We start from the raw sequence: 13,902 nt of genomic DNA on the forward strand, positions 1-13,902 counted from the left end.
TCCCTGATTGTTGTAGAAAATCATGAGGTTCTCGGTCTCCCTGGGTAGACTTGCAAACTGGTTCTTGATGAAAGGTACAATGGTCATACTTTGATAGAAATGACCCTAACAAAACTAGTTGAACATTGAGATCATCAAAAATAAAGTTTCTTTTTAGAGCCAACACTTCTTCCTGGCTGAAGTTAATATGTACACAGCAAACCCATAAGAATTGGAAAATAAATAAACTTTTTCAACCTTTTTATAATCAATCATTTTTTTTCCACTGAAATGATCTCTGCCTCTCTACTTCTGCCAACAACATAGATGACCATTTTATAACCAATTACAAAAACATATTGCTCTGAAATTTTTTCGGGAGTTAATTCTTAATTTCGCGGAGAAAATTTATTCTTGGCAAAGGCATCTTTTAATAAATTTCCTTCATCATTTAAAAAAAAAAATAATTTAATAAAAACATCCACCCCTTCCTTATAATTTACACTACATGCGTTGCTCAAAATTAATTCTGTTCAGAATAGGTTGTGGATGTAGACATTATAGAAAGAGAAAGAGAAAGAGTTAAATAGTGTGTAGCCGACATTGTATCTACTGTGTACACTGTATCTTACTGGACGCGCTCATATAAAATTATATGCACCCTCTCTCTCTCTCCCTTGCTTTGCAATGTTCATCACCTCATGTTAAAATATAAATGACTCCCCCATGCACACACAGCAGCAAGCAGGCCGTAGCTAGCGACAGGGGCAGGCCGCAGAGCCACCACAGAGCCAGGCGGTCGGCAGCTAGCCACAGAGCCAGGCTATGGCATACCAGCTTGCTTGCCTGGGTAAACTATGCACATCTGCTGTTGTGACCTTGACTCGACTGAACTCAATTGAATCATGTCTGTGCATACTGCCTGGGAATACATCACTGATGTGGGGGATGTTCTAGATTACTGGGGGGGGGGGGGAGGATGAACCAGACAAGATAGTACACTTTACCAAGGGGCTGGCTTTTGGATAGTTTTTAAAAGGATAGTATTGTATTGGTTTTTGATTAGTTAATGTATCGCAGTACGTTAGGCTTAAAGAAACAATAATTGATCTGGCCAAGTATTCCATTGAAAAATGTACACGACTACATGTTCTTGTACAGTTCATTTTTTTGATAAAATTGAATGTATGCTAATGTAGGTCATGTCATAATTGAATCAGTTTTAAACAATATTATTACTATTTTTTTAACCCTACTTTCTTCCTACTAAGTGCTTTCTTCTTTGATCCCTAGACCAATTATATGAACATTGAATTAAATTAAATTGGTAGTTTAGTGACTTCAAGGCACTTGATGGTGTCCTCATCAAGGTTTATTAGTCCCTGCTTGTTTTTTTTGGGTGGTCTGAAGTTAGGGCAGTCAGGAATGATGCGCTTTCTGAGACCTGCAGGAAAAAAATATCTGAGGCTACTTCGTTCGGAATCCCAAACCATATAGGGCCTAACCCCTGCATTCTTAGATCATGTCTTAACTCCTAGAATCCCACGTGATAGTGTATAAAGTTAAGCCTGTCCATTCTTACGTACCAAATTTTGTACAACAACCGGACAAAGGTATGGCATCAGGAGTTACACAATAACATGGCATGTTCTCTGATACCCGGTGTCCCTGAAACGAAGTGTAGCACGGTAGGTACATGCCGGTGCACGCTACACAATGGAATGTTCGCATCATTATTTCCGTCAGCCATTTTGCTGGTAGCAACATATCGAGGGCACTTCAAAGTTGTTATGGTCGTAATAAACCGTCCGGTTTAAGCCAATTTAGATTTTTTTTTTTTTTGCAGATTCACATGGTATGTGATGTGCTGTGTTGAAGGTGTGGCTTTCCATGGTCTTGGCATTGGTGCTGGTTTTAGTTATTCACACTGGTGTCAGATTTTTCAAGAGGTATCGCCTTCCATACTGGGACAAATCTTCTTCTAAATTTCAATAAAATTTTACACATTTGTGTGTGTGTGTAGAGCAAGCTCTACTTTTAAAGGCAGTGAACACCATTGGTAATTATTTAAAATAATTATTAGCATAAAACCTTACTTGGTAACGTGTAACGGGGAGCTGTTGGTAGTACAAAACATTGTGAGAAACGGCTGCCTCTGAAGTAACATAGTTTTCGAGAAAGAAGTAATTTTCTGTGAATTTGATTTTGAGACATCATATTTAGAATTAATTTGAGGTCTCAAAATCAAGCATCTGAAACCAGACAACTTGATGTGCAAGGGCGTTTTTTTCTTTCATTATTCTCTTGCAACTTCAACGACCGATTGGTTTGTTTGTTATTTTATGCTTATGTTGAGATACACCAAGTGAGAAGACTGGTCTTTGACAATTACCAATAGTGTCCAGTGTCTTTAAACCATTACCGTTAGTGCATATATGTACACGTACATGTAAATACCTGCATTAAAACATATGAACAATCACAAACAGTGTGAAGCGACCTTTTGCCTAGGGTTTGTGCTTATGGACTTTGCAGTAATTGTTTGTGAAGGTTGCTGGTACCTCAGTTCTCTGTATAGCAACATTTGTTTTACCCCGGGATTATCAATTAACATGTGAAGCTGTTACACATTGTCATTCACTGTGAAGTTGATTTCCATAACACAGTGTACAGGCATGCAACTTTTCAGCTGATCAGCTGTTTTCCTTTTTTTTTTTTTTTTTTTTCCAAAACAGTGCCACATAAAACCGAAAAACACTGTATAAAAGTGTGATCAGCCATTTTCAAGTTTGTACTTGGGGTTAATTAGGACCGTATGTCTTACCCATTAGTCAAAAGGGCTAACCATAATATTTACCATCATTCCATTTACTTACAGTCGAGTGGATACAGTAAAACTTGGAACTTTCATTTTGGAAAACTTTGAAGGGAAGTTTGTGGTAGCACTGTTGTAGCGGAGTTGCACATGTATCATTTTTATTACACATACACAATGAATGTACTTCTTGTACAAGATTGATAATTGAAGTTTTTGAGACCATAGAGGGCACTCCTTTTCCAGCGATGAAAAAGAAAGAAGGAAAGAAACGGACCAGTGATTGGGACACCTGCCATTGTCTGAAAAGTCTCCCATTGTATATTTCAGTTTCATCTGAAAGCTCACTGATTATAAAGTTCATCCCAAAGATGGGCAAATAGTGGTTGGACCCCAAATCTCCTTTAAAAAAATACTTTGATTGCCGTAAAATTAGGCCCATAAGTGGTGCACAAAAGCTCCTTACAAAACATAAAAGTTATTATTGTTTTCATTTGAAAAGGACAATTGTGGAAATGAATCTAGAGCAAAGTTCCCTTGAAACAAACAAAAAAACAAACAAACAAACAAACAAACAAACAAACAAACAAACAAACAAACAATCATTAGGTGTGTGGCCAAGTACGCAACTTATGTCAAATACGAGTCAGGCTTCATAAAGGTTTTGATTAAAGTCACCTGGAAGTGGTATTTTTTCAAAATAAAGCTTTTGTCACTAATATATGTGTTTTGATGAGTGGAATGTGAATAAACAGTTAACTAAGGTTTTGAAAAATCAGTTCTTATGTTATTTACAAATTTAAGAGTAGACCCCGACCCGAGAGGGCGCTGTTCGTGACGTCAATCGAGGCAGACTTTGCCTCAACACAATGGGAGACTTTCTGGGACGATAGAGGGCAGCAGACTTACCGGGTAAATCCATTGTTCTCAGAATTATGCGCATGTTCAGAACTACGTAAACAATGGAAATTTACCCGGTATGTCTGCTGCCGCCTAGCGTTGGAAAGTCTCCTATTGCAAAGTACATGTACGGACCAAGTCGTGAGTTTGTACGTTTCAAAAAATGTTTTTTTTTTTGTTTTTTTCCCGGCAATGCCGACCAGGTGTATTGCTGCTGAATGCAGAAAAACACTTTTTGAAATGTACCAACTCACGACTTGGACGTACATGTACTTTGCACGTGTGTTTACTATACGCATTGCAGGCAAAGTCTGCCTCGATTGACGTCACAAAAGGGGTAGGCGGAGTCAGCCCCCCAAACAACTTTATATATTTTTTAAACATATAAATCGTGACAAACAATTACGTAAAAAATTGTTTTATTGTTCGTAAGCATATACTCTTATGTTTGAAAGAAAAAAAAATCTATTTCCAGGTGACTTTAAGGCACCGTCCACAGATCCTGATTTTTTTTTTTTTTTTTACAGATCACAGATTTATAAAAAAAAATTATAACGAAGAAAACTGCTAAAGAAAACTGCAAAAACAAACAGCTTAAATTGTTGTGTTTAAGATGCTGTTTCCTCAGTTTACAATTACAAAATAATCCCAGCACGTCTGTTCAAGTATTTAAGGTCTTCATTTTACTACACTGTAGTAGGCCTGTATGCTTCGTTTTGGAAGGGCAAGGGCGCCAAGGCATTTTCTCCTGTCCTTGGTAAAGGACACCCTATGAGGAAATTGTAAATTTCTACTGGAGCATTTCAAGGGCACCAAAGGGCATGGAGGCATATCGCCTTCTTTCCTCCATTAAGTATCAAACCTGCTGTAGACTATGTATTTAAACTTTCTAAAAAAACATTTCTGTCGGTATCTGATTTCATATCCTGTCTGCAATATTTTCGTAGCATTGATATTAAAAATAGCGGGTAGAAGAGTGTTTATTTCTCCCATTTATTTGAATATCAGAATGTATACAGAAGGTACATGTACATGTAATGCCTATCTTAGCTTTGGTTGAATCTAACTGTGGATGGAGTCCACAGCTTGGAAGTGTCAAGAAGTTCAAGTTGCATTACACTGTTTTTTTTTTTTTTTTTTTTTTAATATATATTTTTTATAAACATTCAGCTTTATTTTGTCGCTTCTCAGAGGCACTGGACACTATTACATGTAGTAATTACTCAAACACTTCCTTTGTAACGAGCAATGGAGAGCTGTTGATAGAATCAACTCCCTCCGAAGGAACATAGTTTTTGAAAAAGGGGTAGTTTCTCACTCAAATAGTAAAAGATTTCAGGCCAAACACAAATGTGTGCAACAAGGGTGTTTTTTTTCTGTCATTATTCTCTTGTCACTGCAACTGACTAATTATGCGTTGTTGGGATACACCATGTGAGAATACTGGTCTTTGTCAAAAGGTGTCCAGTACCTTTAAGAAACAATGTACAACTATTCTTGGAAATAGTTACACCGAAAAACCCTTTCCAGGCAAATGAGATCTCAGCTTGTAAGCTTTTTTAGAAAATGGAATGGATTTTCTTAAAGCATGTTCTCATCATATTCTATACAAATTCTGCATGTTCATCCAGCAAAAATCTACATGTGTAGGTATAACTGTTATTGCTTGAGATGTAATATTTGTTGGTCGCCATGTTTTCTGATTATGACCAGAGTTATCTCTGCATGTGCTACGTGTATGTTGGTGGTGTGTTTACAGAACACATGGATATTAAGTGCATGTATTCCGTGCACAGGGAATACCCAGCAAACCGTTTCCCTCTGTTTTCCCAGAGCTCCCCGGCTACATATTAATTATGACTATCCGAAGGAATCGGATCGCCACACCCCGCTGTTTCATGGAAAGCAGCCATGGCCTCCGCAAATTTCATCAGCCAAGGACAACCAATTTTTGCCACCACCACTGAACGCACAGTGCTCTCTTTCTGTGTCCCCCCCCCACCACCAAATGATGGGGAGTCCTTTGTTAAAATAATGCACTCATATTGATGGCTGTGTGCAGCAGCGAATGCAGGTCAGAGTAAACCATGCCTGCCTGTTGTTACAATGGTAATCAGCGTGTGGAGAGGCGTTTTGTTTCTGTGTCTGCCAGTAGTTAGAGCTACATTATCTCTGTAGTTATTCAAAATTAATGGCAAGAACGGTTGTTCAACTCTTATGAATAATTTTAATTTTTTTTTTTTTTTTTTACAATTTAGACTTTTTAATTGGAAGAGTGGCTTTATTTCCACCTTCTAGTTTTAAAATAATAACATGGTTCCACCAACCTGTGAAATTGTCAGCAAATATTAAGTTGAACCCTGGTTTTAGTGGAAACAACAAAAAGGGACATTCTGCATGTTCATATGTGCCTATTTTGAATATACGTGGAGCATTTAAACATAAATAAGTCATAGGGAGGGAGAAGGGGTCTTTGAACAACTATTTCCTCAATTCTGACAGCTTTTCAGAGGTAGGTTTAGTGCAGGTGGGCTCTTCATATCAATAAGCTTTCAGATTTCAACTGATTATTTGTAATTTTTTTATTTTAATTTTTTTTGTACGATTACCAAGTCTGTACTGATTCCATGAGACACAAAACTTCCTATGCTAAGCAAATTTTTTGTGCTTAGCGGCTCTATAAAATTGGGCCTAGACATGCTGATTTCCTCTTTGTAAATTACAAAGGTCACGGGTTTTACGTACACAACTTACATGTACAGTGTCACGTGGACAGTAATTGTATTGAGCATGCAGAAAATACTACTTCTTAGCCAATGTAATCAGGGAACAACTCAAAACCAATGTGCGTTGTACTGTTTCTGCTAAGCACAATTTTGTATGAATCATAAATTACAGTTTTTTTAATGAATATTGTATGTCATCTTTTAATGTTTCTTTGGTGATTTGATCCTTAAGTTTAGTGCTGTTTTTTAGTTTGTACCGCACCTTAATATCCAGTGATGGATGTGAGGCGCTTTATAAACATAATTTATTATTATTATTTATCGTATGAAATGAACCATCTCTTTAAAATTGGTCCCATAAATTTTGCGATAATTCTAAATGAGGATGCAGCATACAACGTACACCCATTAATTTATGAAAGATCCGCTAACTCTCCTTGATTAGTGATTCTCCACAAAGTTTCCTGAAAATAAACTGCCAATCTTTCCACGTTCAGATGGGAAATTTTTTGAAAATATCCATGATTTATATGGAAATGTTTTCAGTATTATGTTGAATGTAATTCTGAAAATATCTCCCCCGTGATAGTTATACAGAATCACACTGAATGTTCTGATGGAATTTTTTTGAAAATATCCCTGATTATGGATATTTTTTCAGTATTGCATGTTTGTTGAATGTATTTCTGAAAATATCTCCATAAAGGTTGTACAGAATCTCACTGAATGCAAGATGCAAATGTTGGTAATCTGTTTTGATTTGCATTATAGTTGTACAGGTATATCTGCTACATGTACCTGCTACATGTATTGTACACATACATTGTGTTGCGGGTTACACATTACATTATGTGTTCCTTGTCTCAGCTACATGTACAGTACGTGTATGTGTCATGCATTATTATCCATGGGCTTTCATACGTTGAGTTTGGTAATTATGAAAAGCATTGAATATCCTGTATATTATTGTACGTATACATGATGAGTGCAGGCCTGGTTTTCTATGCTTCTTGTGTGATGTGTTCAATGCGTCAGTTGAACCATGGATCCCAGTGAACGATTTTTCCCTTGTATAGCAGAGCAAAATGCTATGCAAAATGTATCCAGTTGCCTCAAAAAAATCATCATTTGCTAACTCTATATTAGCATTCAGTGTGCACAAAATAAGTTCAGTCAAAATGTTATAAAAGATTTTTGTTTTTTGGGGGGGTATTTTTTAAAACCTACATTTATATAGACTACATTATGTTCACTGTTATAATCTACCCCCAAATTAAAGAGGCTTTTCCCTACATTGGAGTCTACAATCATCCGTTAATGAAAAAACAAAGCTACATGTATTCCTTGAAATTACCTACTGCTCTGTTGTCTTCAAGATTGGAGAAATTGCCAGTCTGATACAAGAAACATCAAACCCCAGCTTGATTTTTCGGGGAAAAACCCACGCTTTCATGTGTGCAGTAATTTGACAACTGAAAATTTCAATTTACCCTTTACTTCAAGTTGGATCACAGCAGGCTTAAATTCACAGAGTTCTGCATAAAAGTAGGACAAATATCAAGTAGCTGCATGTATCCTCAAGGAATTAAAAATGCTCATTTGTATGAGGCTAAAACAGTAACTCGTTAGGGCCCTACAGGTGCAAAGAATAAGAGAGTTGTAAGCATAAGCTTGTACTTGTTCCCATATCTTGTAATGCTACATTATTCAGCTTCGTGCTGCCAGTTGGTTTTTACATAAAAATGAACGAATGAATGAATGTATGTCAGAGGATGCTTGACCCCCGGGGGTAAATGTATTCCAATGAGTTTCAAAGCACACAGATTTTCTGAGAGGGCTGCAAAAGGTTGAACTCTTGGATTGCAAATTGCTTCTCGTTGGAGAAGCTATACTCTATTCCACAAGCCATTGGTCTGTTGGTATTGCATTTCACGTTTAACAACTCTTTATAATGTCAAGAATGTAAACAGTTAAATGTGGTGTTGTCTGACACCGGTGTCGTCATAGAGCACAGTTATGTTAATATGCTTAGAAGTAAGTTTTTGCTAAGCAGCTATTGCATTATGGAAGGAGTCGTGAACTTTATAAAGGGGGCATACAACTGATCACAGGAAACATGATACAGTTGATTTTAAATAGAAATTTGGTCTGTCCTCATTTCAAATTACATTAAACATGGGCTATTTTAAAAACCACGGCTTAGGTTTAGGCTCTGGCTCAGGCGCTGTCCTCTGGTTTGAAGTCCCATACTGAAAGTTTCAAATCTACTGGCGGAGTCCAGGCATAGACTATAGGGCCGTAGACAATCTGAGATGATATTTGATAGGCACTGTGGCCATTTCCACATGTGCCAAGCGTGTTTTGTATTTTGATATGCATCAGAGGCATCGTTGACCATTCATGTTTAAAAACCTTTTTGAAGCTCAAATGTGGCATGAGTTACTTCCCGTATGCTAGCATTATTGTGCGCTTTGGATAGAGTTGGTACGGAACATTTTGTAAGTGACCTTAAATGGATTGGTCTCAGTGAAATTGCCATGTGTTTAAGATCAACCCAGTTGAAGGAAAAAGTTAAGAAGAGGCAAACATGTATGAGTGTTTCTTGCTTTCTGAAGGTGTGTGCTTGTGTGACAAACTGTGAGAATACATTTTTTTATTTACTTCTTTATTTGCACAAATTGTACTTCTTTAATTAGGTGAGGTTTGCGGTAGCACCATGTGTAAATCTCTTTGGGTAGTGTTGGTTTTGAAAAGAACCGGTGGTCGACAACTTGCAAATCTATAAGATTTACACATAATTATACTCACACCATACAAAGTTTCAAATCTTACTTGTACTTCTCTACATTTGTACAAAATTTTGCTTTTTACAATATTTGTTAAAACTTCTCCTTTCTTCCTTCTTTTTAAAACAGGAACTGGAGAGAGTGGTAAGAGTACATTTATCAAACAGATGAGGATTATTCACGGGTCCGGGTACTCAGAAGAAGATAGGAAAACCTTCACCAAGTTGGTGTATCAGAATATCTTCATGGCGGCAAATGCAATGATCCGGGCCATGGACACATTGAAGATTCCCTATGGTGACCCAACAAATGAGGTAAGGACTGGGGTTAGAAGCCTCAAAGTAACCCACAGCACCAATGGACCTTCATCATGCTGCCTCCATCTTGGTCATGTACCTTGTATCAAATCACAACAATGAATGCTGATAATCATTTTGCAAATTAGGAACCTGACTATTTTACAGTTTGGTATTATTGATATCAATGGGAGAAATTCAAGGTGGCTGCACCATGATAAAGGTCTAAGCGGTTGCCGTGGTGCCCTGAGTTTGTGTTGGGGTAACCTTTGCAAAGTTCCAATAGAAATTTTAACCTTAACAATTTTGACTTAAAGTTACCAAGCTTTCTCAGAAACTGCTGTGGTTTTATATGCTCCTGTGCTTTTGCATTTTTTTTACATTTTATAATTTTATATAAAAATGTAAGTCTAAATTTTAATTCAGTCTCTGGACTGTGACAAACAAGATTTGTTTTACCATAAACCAGTAATAATAATAGTAATAATAATAATAATAATAATAACAATAATAATAATAATAGTAATATTAATAACATTATATTGAGAGAGAGGTTCTTGTTTTTAAAACTGTGTGTACGTGCATTTTGCATTCAGTACATGTACACGTATAATGTAGGACAGGATTTCCTAAATGGATTAGAGCTGTTGTTCAACCAGAAGTGAGGATTCTAGTTTTGCTGGAGGATCAGACAGATCTTGATGGATGGAAGTTAGCTTTCAAATTCTTAGTGCTCCCTTCCGAACAATTACATGTGCACTTCCTTATGAGTAAGCACTCAGGAGCAGAATTGTATACAATGTAGTTCCTGATCATTTGTTCCACCTTTACATTCCAAGACCTCCTTTGTCTGAAGTGTTTTGTCCCGGCTTTGGTTGATGCACAATGTAATGTAGGATTTAGGATTGTTCGTAATGTAGCAAGTGTATACACTGTAGCAGGTTGGCCTTTAGTGACCACAAAATTGGTTTACATGCTGTCATGGTTTTTTTTTTGCTTTACAAAGTTTACAAAATGCTTTGATTTTATTGGGGCTTCGTAAGAATTGTTGAGCCCAACTGGGAGGGGCCTATATCTGTTAAGCTTACAATAAACTTAGCTAACCAGAAAAACTTTGCAGACAGGACACCCTTCAAAAATTATGTGCAGCCATGCGGGCTACTGAAAAAAGTTGCGGACAACTCAAAATTTTGATTGACTTAAAGCCATTGGACACTTTTGGTAAACTGTATTGTCCAAAGGCCCACACTTTGTGTATCACAACTTATATATGAAATAACAAACCTGTGAAAATTTAGGCTCAATCAGTCATAACAAATAACAAACCTGTGAAAATTTAGGCTCAATCGGTCATCGGAGTGGGGAGAAAATAACGGGAAAACCCACCCTTGTTGCCGCACGTTTCGTCGTGTCATGACATGTGTTTAAATAAATCTGTAATTCTCGATATCGAGAATTGATAATTGTTTTGATGTTTTCTCGAAAAGTAAAGCATTTCATGGAATATTAATAATATTTCAATAATATTTCAAGAGAAGTCTTTCACCATTACCTTCTGTAAACCCTGTGGGTTATTTGTAAATATGTGAACTTTTTATTTTGTTTCTTTTGCCCCCCCCCCCCCAAAAGAAAAAAAAGAACCTACAGTATGGGAAACCCCCAAAATATAACCTCACAACCTCACCAATGAAATGTCAAGGGGGACTCACAGGGTCAAAGTGTTGTATTGAATACTTCACTGTGTCTCTACATTTTGAGTATTCTCAAGAGAAATGGAGTTAGTATTACTGGCTATCAGACACATAAAAACGTCCCGAATTTATTCTACCAGTGAGTAAACCAAGTCAATCGTTCAGTATACACTACACACTTAACAGAGCACTTGCAGACCTGGTTATTCCTGGAGGCAACGAAGGCGATTGCCTCCATGCCCCCTGGTCATTGCCTTGGTGCCCTTGAAATTCTCCAGTAGAAATTGACAATTTCCTCATAGGGTACTCCTTACCAAGGAGAAAAAAACCTCGTCGACCTTGCCCTTTCAAAAACAAAGCATACAGGCCTGCACATATCAGGGCCCAATTTCATGGCTCTGCTTACCGTAAGCACAGAACCGGCGCTTACGGAAGCAGGAAATTCTGTGCTTATGGCAACTGATTTCATGGGTTAGCGGCGAATTTTGGCTTCTGCGCGTGCGTACTCCACGTTACTAGGCATTCTACGCTTACAAGGCTAGCGCAGAAATTAGGCGCTTGCATGTAAGCGGGGAATCGTGATTGTAAGTGCAGAATTCGGCGGTAAGCAGAGCCATGAAATTGGGCCCAGATGTATATCCATCCTCTGTTAGAGTTTATTTTACGTAAGAAGACTAAGTCTAGTTTTAACCATTCTAGTAAGTCTAGTTTTAAAATTGTTCAGTATGCACTAGACATTTAAGCTACTATTAAACTATACAGTCTACAGTGTATACATGAACCACAGTTATGAATGACGTCAGAACTAGCTTCACAATGACAAAGTATCACCATACACGATTGTTTTAAAAAACAATTGTCATTTCTTTGAAGTCTGGATGTTGAATACATGTACATGTAGTGTTGAATGGTCAAAATTGCAAGCGGGATAATTCAATGTAATACTAATAGGGTTCACCTAAAAATCCTGTACATTGAAGATGTGCACTAAATTAAATGTGCCCTCTCCATTACAATGTGGATGTAAAAGGGTTCGCCTAAAATTGCTGTACATTGAAGATGTGCACTAAATTAAATGTGTCCTCTGGAGAGCACCTGCTTCTACAGGAGTTGTGATTGGCCGATTGAGTCCACACTCACTATTGTGGTTTATGATTGTAATCAAGATTGATTGAATGATTGATTGATTGATTTATTGGTTGATTGATTGATTGATAGATTGATAGGGTATCAGTGTGAAGTCAGACAATTAATGCAAGCAAAGTGCGCTCCACACACCTGGGCCCAACTTCATTGAGCTGCTTAAGCAGCAAATAATGCTGAACGAATTTCTGCTAAGCATAAATGAGCAGGATACCAGTCACAAATCTGACATTTTAAATGTTATTTCGACTGGTAACCTTATTCTGTTTATAGGAACTTATAGTGCTTAAAAGCAGCTCTAATAATTTTCGTCCTTTTGTCCAGATCTGTTATGAGAGACTTACTCGAACTAGGTTAATGAGGGAATACCAGACTCTAAAAACTGACATAAAATGTCTCAAAATTAACATAATTTACGCCTTCAACATGATCAAAGACAATTTTGTTAGGAACAAAAATTCCGGGGGATTGGTACATTACAAGCACATTATGTTCCTACATCAAACTAAAGCGAATGCAAAGAATATTGGTTGTGCAACAACCAAGGCCCAATTTCATAGAGCTGCTATGCAAAAATTGACATTGTATAAATTAACTGATTACATTGAGTATGAATTGTTCATGAGTTAAACACATTGAGAAAGAAAAGCTCACCCCCCCCCCCATGATTCAAAAATAAAAGCTTAAAGGCAGTGGACACTATTGGTAATTACTCAAAATAATTATTAGGATAAAACCTTTTTTGATGACGAGTAATGGGGAGAGGTTGATGGTATACAACATTGTGAGAAACGGCTCCCTCTGAAGTGCCATAGTTTTCGAGAGAGAAGTAATTTTCCACGAATTTGATTTTGAGACCTCAGATTTAGAACTTAAGGTCTCGAAATCAACCATCTAAACGCACACAACTTCAGGTGACGGGTATTTTTTCTTTCATTATTATCTCGCAAGTTCGATGACCGATTGAGCTCAAATTTTCACAGGTTTGTTATGTTATGTTTATGTTGAGATACACCAACTGTGAAGAGTAGTCTTTGACAATTACCAATAGTGTCCACTGCCTTTAATAATGACAGATGTTCCAAGGGTGTTCCAAGGGATGACACCCCCACCCCCCCCCCCAAGGTCATTGCACTTTTACCCCTCGCTGGGTCCATGTCACATCCTAATTGTGTATCCATTGTCCAGGGTTTGTCAAAACCATGTAGTTGTCACTGGTTGCCATGGGTTACCTCCCTTGTGGTTTGGCTTTTGTTGTCCCCCATACCACCTTATGGCCGAGGGTAGATGTAGACACGCACAGAGCTGACTGATAGCCACAGGTACTCTTGCTCACGTACAAGTGCACAGCGGACATGTTATAGAGTCTGCACTCTCTATATACCAAACCTGGCGATGTAATTTCCGGATGGAGGATCATTCCCCATCTAAGCTGACTCAACGGGCTTGATTATGCTTGCACTTCCTCCCGGTATTATAATTCAATTGAGGGGAGGAGGGGTAGGGCCCGACCGGTTTTCAGGACATGTTGGTGTAGTGCTGAGACAGCTTGTGTGTGTGTGTGTG

The 13,902-nt window shown here is 37.7% G+C and overlaps 1 protein-coding gene across 1 annotated transcript in view; it reads left to right on the plus strand.

The window, feature by feature from the left end:
* LOC117288502 (guanine nucleotide-binding protein G(q) subunit alpha-like) overlaps positions 1–13,902 on the plus strand; it is a 46,530-nt gene that overhangs the window by 14,912 nt on the left and 17,716 nt on the right. Inside the window, exon 2 of the mRNA XM_033769384.1 lies at positions 9,336–9,520. Within this exon, the coding sequence (XP_033625275.1) occupies positions 9,336–9,520 (185 nt within the window). The remainder of the gene's footprint in view (positions 1–9,335; positions 9,521–13,902) is intronic.

The sequence above is a fragment of the Asterias rubens genome, chromosome 3 (genome assembly GCF_902459465.1).
Source record: "Asterias rubens chromosome 3, eAstRub1.3, whole genome shotgun sequence".
NCBI classification, from domain to species: domain Eukaryota; kingdom Metazoa; phylum Echinodermata; class Asteroidea; order Forcipulatida; family Asteriidae; genus Asterias; species Asterias rubens.